The following is a 9508-nucleotide window of genomic DNA, read 5'->3' as shown; positions in this document are numbered from 1 at the left end:
GTCCCGTGCTAGCCACGGGGGCCGCGGGCCCGGGAGCCGGGGGGGGGCGAGGCACTCGCCTCTCACTCCCCCCCCCCCACGAAACCCAACCAGCATCTCGGCTCTCTCGGCTCGACTCGGCTTTCCTGGGCCCGCGCGCCTTTCCATCGCGCGCTTCTCGGTGCCGCGGCTTAGGGCCGCCAGTGGAAAAAAGACCCGCGGAGGCCGGGCGGGCAGCCCCCACTCTGCCCGCACGCCGGCACGCCTAAAGAGGAAAAAAATACGGACCCGCTCGGCAACCCAGCCCGCCGGCACAACCGCAGCAGCCGGGGCAGACCAGACACCCGCTGGCCTCCCACAGCCGAAGCGGCTCGATCGCTTGTCTCGCGACCAAGGAAGGGCGAGGCGCCGCCGCCTCGCCCACGACACACCGGGGGCTCTCTCTCTCTCTCTCTCTCTCTCTGCATCGGGTTCCGGGTCCGTGCTAGGGCGGGCCGGCCACCGCGGCCGGCGCCTCCGCCCCTAAAAAAAGCAATCCGCCCGCCACGCGGGGCCCCGGCTTAGGGCCGAGGAAAGGGGAACGACTTCAACAACACGGGCTGGGGACGGGGTGCCGCCACCCCGGCTCCGCAGCTCATCGGGCGGCTGCCGTCGCCGAGCCCCTCAAAAGCGAGGCTGGAGGGCCGAGGCCAGGCCGCGCGCCCCACCGCACGTCCCCCGCCGCCCTTCCGACACACCCTGGACACGCTGGCCAAACAGGTCGGGAGCGGGGAACGGGACGCCGCCACCTCGGCCGACCCCTGGGGCTCTCGGGCAAGGGCCGGGAAAAACCCCGGCCCCTTCCGCCGCCGGCTGCCGGCCACCGCGGCCGGCCGACAGCCGAGAAAACCACGCCCGCCGAGCGGGCCCCGGCTTAGGGCCGAGCGAAAAAAGGGACGAGGCGCCGCCGCCTCGCCCGCCACACCACTGCCGAGGGGGGGCCGCCCCCCTCAAGGAAGCCAGGCCGGAGCGGGACGCGCTCGCGGCTTTTCTCTCTCTCTCTCTCGGCTCCGCCCTTACCTCGGCCACAACCAGCGGGTCTTTGCTCATTTTTGTCGGCCCTTCTCTCTCGCCTCCCGCCACGATCCGGCTTTTTTTGCCCCTTCTCTCTCGCCTCTCTCAGGATCGTCTTGCGCTCCCTTCTCTCTCGGCTCTCAAACTGGACCCGCTTCCCCTGGGACTAGACGGGAGCCGGGACCAAGCCACGCGACTTGTCCCGGCTGGGCGGCACTTCCATCAGCCTTGGCGACCGCACGCGCGGCCCCCCCTTCTGTGCCTAGGACACAGGCACTGAGTCAGCCTGCGGGGATGCGGCCCGTCACCTCGCTCCCATAGTACGGACAGACAAGTCCGAGGCCGCCGGCGCCTCCAAGAGAACGAATTGAGCACGACCGGGGAAGAGCGCCGCAGCAGGCCGCCATCTACGATGACGTAGCTGGAGGCAGCCAAAAACAGCGACCCCTTGGTGAACTTCCGCAGCCGGCTGCGACAACAGGTCTACCCGGCACCTGCCGAAATGTGACTAAGTCCCTCCGGAGCGAGGTAGACCTGTTCTCCCCCGCCGCCGCCCGCCACCAGGGGGCCACGGCGACCGCCGGCGGCCCTGGAGCCGGGGTAGACCGTGTGTCCGCCGCCCGGAGCCGGGGTAGACCGTGTGTCCGCCGACCGGAGCCGGGGTAGACCGTGTGTCCCCGGCCTTGAGCCGGGGTAGACCTGGTGTCCCCGGCCTTGAGCCGGGGTAGACCGTGTGTCCCCGGCCCGGAGCCGGGGTAGACCGTGTGTTCGCCACCCCGGAGCCGGGGTAGACCTGGTGTCCCCGGCCTTGAGCCGGGGTAGACCGTGTGTCCGCCGCCCCGGAGCCGGGGTAGACCTGGTGTCCGCCGACCCGGAGCCGGGGTAGACCGTGTGTCCGCCGTCCCGGAGCCGGGGTAGACCGTGTGTCCCCGGCACCGGAGCTGGGGTAGACCGTGTGTCCCCGGGATTGAGCCGGGGTAGACCGTGTGTCCGCCGCCCCGGAGCCGGGGTAGACCGTGTGTCCGCCGCCCCGGAGCCGGGGTAGACCGTGTGTCCGCCGCTCCGGAGCCGGGGTAGACCGTGTGTCCGCCGACCGGAGCCGGGGTAGACCGTGTGTCCCCGGCCTTGAGCCGGGGTAGACCGTGTGTCCGCCGCCCCGGAGCCGGGGTAGACCGTGTCTCCGCCGACCGGAGCCGGGGTAGACCGTGTGTCCGCCGCCCCGGAGCCGGGGTAGACCGTGTGTCCGCCGACCGGAGCCGGGGTAGACCGTGTGTCCGCCGCCCCGGAGCCGGGGTAGACCTGGTGTCCGCCGACCGGAGCCGGGGTAGACCGTGTGTCCGCCGCCCCGGAGCCGGGGTAGACCGTGTGTCCCCGGCCCGGAGCCGGGGTAGACCGTGTGTCCCCGGCCTTGAGCCGGGGTAGACCTGGTGTCCCCGGCCTTGAGCCGGGGTAGACCGTGTGTCCCCGGCCCGGAGCCGGGGTAGACCGTGTGTCTGCCGCCCCGGAGCCGGGGTAGACCTGGTGTCCCCGGCCTTGAGCCGGGGTAGACCGTGTGTCCGCCGCCCCGGAGCCGGGGTAGACCTGGTGTCCGCCGACCCGGAGCCAGGGTAGACCGTGTGTCCGCCGCCCCGGAGCCGGGGTAGACCGTGTGTCCCGCCGCTCCGGAGCCGGGGTAGACCGTGTGTCCGCCGACCGGAGCCGGGGTAGACCGTGTGTCCCCGGCCTTGAGCCGGGGTAGACCGTGTGTCCGCCGCCCCGGAGCCGGGGTAGACCGTGTGTCCGCCGACCGGAGCCGGGGTAGACCGTGTGTCCGCCGACCGGAGCCGGGGTAGACCATGTGTCCGCCGCCCCGGAGCCGGGGCAGACCCGGGGTCCCCCGCCCCGCCCGGAGCCGGGCTATCCTCGTTATCTCTCGTCATCGCCCGCCGCCCGGCGTTCCCCCGCTCCGCGGGCAGCCCCGGAGCCGGGGCAGACCCGGGGTCCCCCGCCCCGCCCGGAGCCGGGCTATACTCGTTATCTCTCGTCATCGCCCGCCGCCCGGCGTTCCCCCGCTCCGCGGGCAGCCCCGGAGCCGGGGCAGACCCGGGGTCCCCCGCCCCGCCCGGAGCCGGGCTATCCTCGTTATCTCTCGTCATCGCCCGCCGCCCGGCGTTCCCCCGCTCCGCGGGCAGCCCCGGAGCCGGGGCAGACCCGGGGTCCCCCGCCCGGCCCGGAGCCGGGCTATACTCGTTATCTCTCGTCATCGCCCGCCGCCCGGCGTTCCCCCGCTCCGCGGGCAGCCCCGGAGCCGGGGCAGAGCCGGTGTCCCCCGCCCCGCCCGGAGCCGGGCTATACTCGTTATCTCTTGTCATCGCCCGCCGCCCGGCGTTCCCCCGATCCGCGGGCAGCCCCGGAGCCGCGGTAGAGCGTGTGTCCCCTAGCCGGAGCCGGGGTAGAACCGGTCTTCCGCGGTCAGCGCCTAGGCGCCCGGGCACCCCGGCGGCCCGGGAGCCGGCGGGAAATCACAGCCGCCTCAGAACGCCCCGGAGGCGGACGGCTCTTTCAGCCCCCCTTCCCACCCAATGAACCCCCCACTTTCAAGACCAAGACGTATTTTCGATTTTTCGAGTTTCTGGCCTTGGTTTATTTTTTTGCGGGGGGACGGCGGGGCGGGCTTGTGGTTTGGTGGTTTCGGGCTTTCTTGGGTTCCCGCCCCCCCCCCCCTTTTCGTTTTTTCTCCTTTCCTGAAAGAATGGCTCTTTTAGTTGCTTGGAACGAGAAACTTGTTTGGAAAACAAAAATTTTTGGTGGCAAACTTTATTTCTTTTCCTTTGGTGTCCAGAGCATTCCGAGCCGAGCCGACAACAGGCAGCCTGTGCCCTGTGCTCGGCCTGCTGACATGCTGAACTGTCGAAACAGCGCCCCCCCCCCCCTCCAACCCCCCTCCCCCACCAGAATCTCAGTGGGTCCAGCAGAGCAGGAAAGGGAACCGGCTATGTGCGGCGGTCTCTCAGGCCTTTCTTTTGTCCCCTGAGAGATGTAAAGCTGAGAAGATGATAAAGACTTTATCAAAGGGCTGACTACCCTTCAATGTGAAAGCAGGGAGGAAGAGATCAACTGCATCCCTGTGCCAGGCACACATTGGCTTCCATCCTCTGGCCACAAGAACTGAGGCTCTGAGATGGCCTGAATGGAGCCAGCACAGCTCCTCCACACTCTGGCTGTGCACAGTTGCTGACAGCTCGTGGGAAAGAGGATTTACAGTTCTTTATGCTAGGCTTGAAGAATCCCTCTGCCAGTGAGGTGAGGAGGTTCAGCCCATCATCTTCACTGCAGAACCCAAAGCAGAGAAAGGTAGAGCTGTGCAGGAACTCTGCCTTCCACCTCTGCCTTTCTTTTCTGTCCTGGGTTGGCTGTATGATGCTTGTATCCCCAATCATCTGCTCCGTTTATGCTGGATAATAAGTTTTGCACCTTTAAGACTTGTTCTGAGAGTGAAGGGGGGAGAGAAGAAGCACAGAGTTTGCTATCAGGAACTTCACTTGCTTGCCTGCATCCTGTTCCTGGACTGTGTTATCTGGGGACAGACAGACAGCAGTACAGAGCACTCCTTTGGTTTTACTTAGTTTTTAGCTAGCTGTGGCCGAGAAGTTCCCTGGACTGTAGGTTTTCTTTTTTCTTTGGACCTGTTCAAACCTGCTCTTGACCGAACACCCAGAACAGCACCAGCAGCTCACACCTGTGGCCCAACGGGCCAGGCCGGTGCCGCAGCATTTCAAGTGCCAGAGGGACTGATAAGAGACTGAGTGAGCCGAGCTACAGCCCATGGAGGGGACGTTCTGAGTTCATCATCTCTTTTGAAGCAGCAAGAAGTTTTACTGTTGAATATTGTTCAATTATATTTTTTTTTTTTTTTTTTTGTGCTGGTGAATTTTTGCCTGTGAAATAAACATTTTTTCCACTTTTCTCCAAGGAAGTATTTTTCATTAACTAGTTGGGGGAAGGGCTGATTTAATTCATTTTAAAGGAACACCTTCAGAGCTTCTCTCCAAATTTGCTCTGAATCGGGACAACTCTGAACAGCTCCAACTCTCCATGACTGTCTTTGTCACAGAGATGCTCCAGCCCTTGGAGTGTCTTGCCAGCCTGCTCTGGAACTGCTTCTTCGAGTCCAAGATTTTGCTGTGCTGTTGTAAATTGTTTCTGCAAATGTAACAGTCTATAGGAGAGGGGAAACTCATCCTTCCTGAAATGCTGGCACAGCTGTAGGGACAGTTTCCCTGGCCCACAGCACGTCTCTGATGGATCCACAGGGTCCCTGTGGAAAGAGAGAAGCCGCCTTCACTAAGGCCCCAGAATGGCAAACAAGGATCACAGCCTTCGACAGCTCTCAGGAACCACTTCACCATGGATTTTCCTTCCTGGAAGGCCAAGATGTTTGAATATCTTCCTGCTGCCTCAGGCCCTGGGTAAACAGGGCTTCTCAGAGATGCTGGCAGGGGATCAACACCCCTCCTCCTGACTTGGCAGCTCTGTTTTCCCAATTAGCTCTCAGTGGCTGCCTGGGGACAAACACCTGCTCCCCTGTATCCCTGGGGATGGGCACATCCTGCTGAGCGCCAGCGCTGGCCTTGTTTCAGGGCCAGGGTATAGTTTCAAGGCGACCCCCAGCCAGGGGAATAATGTGCAATGACTCCAATTGTTAGAAATTAATGCTTCAATTTAATAATTAAGGAAATTTATTAAAGAATCAAAGTATAAATTTGGAAAAAGCCACAAGCAATTCGACTCTGAGCTAGGTGATCAGAGTTGAGGCAACCCAGGATTTGGCCTCTATCGCACCAATGTCCCCGTGAGTCTCAAAATGTCATTCTAAGGGGTTCGTTTTATACAGTCTTTTGGGCTCTGGAAGGAGCCCTTCTTTAGCAGATTATCGTAGCTTTTTCTTTCTTGCTGCCGTGTTTCTTGGAACTAGTGAACAATTGCTGAAATCCTCTCAGGTGAAAATCTTCTGGGATAAACTTGTGGTGTCGAATATTATCTTATTGATGATACCTATCAAATACCTCCTGCTGGGGGTCTTGTCAGATGAAAAAATCCCTTGAGATATACATGTCTGCAGACAGTCTTCCTCCTGGTGTTTGAATCTGCATCCTAATCACTCAGCCTATAATTGCTTGTTTTCTGACACTGGCTTTTGTAAACAAAATGCTGTGATTTTAATTTCCTTAAGTACAAATTCTTTAATAACATATATTACACCAATGATTTCAGAAGGCTGAACAATTGCTTTATTAAGCTATACTGTATTACACTCCATACTCTACTATACTAATACTAAACTACACTACTAAAGAAAAACCCGTGACCCTTTCTGACAGTCAGGACACAGCTTTGACCTAATTGGTCAATCAATCAAAACAACCATCACCAGGGTGCAATTAACAAATCCCTTTCCGTAAACCATCTCCATAACACATTGCACGTGTGCCAAACTACAGGAGCAGCAAATAGAGATAAGAATTGTTTCCTCTTCTCTCTTGGAGCTTTCTCACTGCCTTCCCTAGGAAAAATCCTGGCAGAGAGAATTATGTCTCTCTTGGTTGAAAGCCTATGTGAATACCACACCAGGGCATTGCAGAGACGCTGTGTGGGGACAAGGCCTTGGGGAGCTGCAGCTATTGCAGCCAGGGCCAGGCCTGGAGTTTGAGCCTTGCTGGGGATGGGGTCCCTGGCACCCTGCATGTGTGGTAGCTGTGCAGAGCAGGACACGGGTGCTCTGGGTGGGCACGGTGGCTCTGGATGGGACAGGGAGAGCTTCAGGCCAGCCAACATTCCCATCTGGAATCTGCTCTGGGGCTTGAGATGGTTTGGGGCCTGCAGGGAAGGGGAAATGGAGTGGTCTGGCTGTGGCAACAAGCACACCTGAGGCATTCCCCAAGCCTCCTCTCTGTCTTCAGGTGATCAACATTGCGCAGTGCTCCCCAGTGGCTCCAGTGGCTGCAGATCCCAATCACCTGCCTGCCCTTGACTCCAAGTCCTGCCACATTGCTGTTTTCCCTGAGTCTGGGGTCCTGCTGCCCCAGGAAGAGGGGTCAGTGCCCACTGCTGTTTCCTCAAAGTGCCAGAGCAGGAATAGGGGCACCTCTGCTCAGATCTGATGGGTTTTGGGATGGGATCAGCTCTGAGCTGTCCCACAGGGAAAGCTCTGGGAGGGAACAGGCAGCAGGAGATGGGGGTATCTGGCTCTGGGGGCTGTTGGAGGATGGATTGTGTTGGAGTGGGGGTTGTCCCCATCAGAGATCCATCTGCTTCCAGCTCTCCCATGTACAGACCACCCTCCATCAGGCAGTCCCAGAAAGCCCAGGATGTCTGAATGTCCTCCTGGTGTCTCAGGGCCTGGGTAAACAGGGCTTATCAGAGATGCTGGCAGGGGACCAACATCCCTCCTCCTCACAGGGCATCTCTGGAACTCCAATTAGCTCCAAGTGGCTGCCTGGGGACAGGTGCCAGCTTCCCCATGTCCCTGGGGATGGGCACATCCAGCTCAGGGCCTGTGCCTGCCTGGGCCCAGAGCCAGGGCATTGACTTAGGTGCTCTGGGAGGGCTCAGTGGCTAGAGGTGTCACAGGATGAGGGGCAGGGCATGGCATATTGCCCTCTAGACTCCCCTCTGGGGCTGGATTTTGGACGAGTGTGAGATCTGCAGGAAAAGGGATATCAGGTTCTCTGGATTTGGAAATTGGCACACCTGAGCCATTCCCCAACCCTCAGCCTTATCTGCAGGTGATCAACATTGCCCAGTGCTCCCCAGTGTCTCCAGTGACTGGAGATGCCAATTACTCATCTGATCACACGTGCCCAGTGCTCCCCATGTTCTCCCACATGTTGGAGCTGGGACTGGGGTCAGCTCTGGGGTCAGAGGGAAAGCTCTGGGAGAGGGGGGCATCAGAACATGGGGGATCTGGCTCTGGAGGGCTCTTGGAGGGTGGATTGTGTCCACTGGGGATCCAGCTGCCTTCAGCTCCTTGCCTTCCCCCCTTTGCCCTCCCAGGTGCCTGGGCCCTTCCAGGGGCAGCTGCCCCATGCAGGGAGCTGGAGGGATGCTAGGCAACAGGGCTGGATGTGTGCCACAGGCGCGGTGGACTCTGTGCCAGGGCTGGGGACTATGCCAAGCCAGGCTTTGGCCTGGGGGCTGTCAGGGAGAGGGCAGGGAGGAGTTTGGGAAGGGATAAAGGTGCTCCTGCCCTGGTGTAGCCTCAACCAGTGCTGCTCAGTGTCAGAGGAAGATGAAGGTGGCTGTGCTCAGCATGGCTCTGCTCTTCTTCATCCTGCTTTGCCTCCCAGCACAGACCATGGTTATGCAGACCCTCTCCTTGCATGGCCACCACAGCCCAGGCCATCCCAGTCTGTCCCAGCACAACCCAGTGCACATCTGCTGATGCCCTAGACAACACTCCTGCCCTGCAGATCCTCCCCAGGATTCCCCTTTCCCAGGGCCCCCCATTGCATTCCCATGCCTGTAAGTCCAGGACCCCCTGGATGAGCCAGGACGCAGCCCCTGCCCCAGCTGTGCCTCTCGGCCAGGAGCCCAGTGCTTCTGGCCAGGAGCACAGCAGCTCCTGCTCCCCATTGCTCCCACAGGCCCTTCCCTATGTTTCCCCTTGCTTCCCCGTTTCCTCCCAGCCCAGCCCAGTGCCCCCAGTGTGTCTCTAATGCTGCCTTTGTCCCCAGCCCCCTGGGGCTGAAAAGCTGGTGGCTGTTCTGCGGCAGAAGCGCCTGGCTGCCTCTCTGGATGCCTCGGTGAGCAGTGCCTGCAGGGACAGGGGTGGGGACAAGGCCCTCCTCATGGCCCAGTGGGCAGCAGAGGTCACCTTCTGGGTTTTATCTTCCAGGATTGGGAGTTGTGGGAACACTGGTGTCCTGATCCTGGCAGGATGAGGAGATGATCATGCCTGGAGAAACACCCTGACCCCTTTTGCCCTGGGCCATTTCCGCTGAACCTCCCAGGTTTGCACTGTATCCCTCCCTCCTGCCCTCCACCACCAGGAATGACCATGGCAGGGAGCTCACACCAGGAGCACCCAGGCCAGGGGTAATGCCAGGATAATGAGCACCTGGCAGAGGCAGGAGGAATCGCCCATTCCAGGGGCTTGTGGGGTGCAAGGGGGCACTCGTGTCCCATCCCTGCCCCAGGGCTACAAACCAGGGAGGAGATGCCTCAACTGCCTCAGCTGAATTGCTTCCCTCAGCCCTTGGCCCAGGAAGTCTCCAGCTGAAGCACAACCTCCACAGGAGACTTTCCACAAGGAAGATAAACAAAAGGAATTGTTTCTGCCCTCTCCCTCATCCCTCCCTCTTCTGCTGCTTTTCTTGTCATCTCTTAGCAAAACCACCAAAAAAGCATCTGCAATCGGGTGTTTCCCAGGGTCAGTTCCTAAACAGGGCCAAAGGAAGGTTTTCTGCCAGGGCAAAAGTGAGAAATGTGGGATTTGTTC

General features: G+C 60.5%; 1 protein-coding gene across 1 annotated transcript; it reads left to right on the top strand.

Annotated features, from left to right (window-relative positions):
- The first annotated feature begins 2809 nt into the window (after positions 1–2809).
- Positions 2810–8982, top strand: LOC119696471 (collagen alpha-5(IV) chain-like). The gene is made up of 4 exons (XM_038126201.1): positions 2810–3448; positions 3517–3973; positions 8745–8813; positions 8947–8982. Exons 1-4 carry the CDS (start codon positions 2868–2870, stop codon positions 8980–8982), a joined length of 1143 nt encoding a protein of 380 aa, XP_037982129.1. The 5' UTR covers positions 2810–2867.
- The last annotated feature ends 526 nt before the right edge of the window (positions 8983–9508 follow it).

The sequence above is a fragment of the Motacilla alba genome, unplaced genomic scaffold, assembly GCF_015832195.1.
Source record: "Motacilla alba alba isolate MOTALB_02 unplaced genomic scaffold, Motacilla_alba_V1.0_pri HiC_scaffold_31, whole genome shotgun sequence".
Lineage (NCBI taxonomy): Eukaryota > Metazoa > Chordata > Aves > Passeriformes > Motacillidae > Motacilla > Motacilla alba.
The sequence above is the reverse complement of the archived record's forward strand: the minus strand, read 5'-3'. Positions and strand labels throughout refer to the sequence as shown.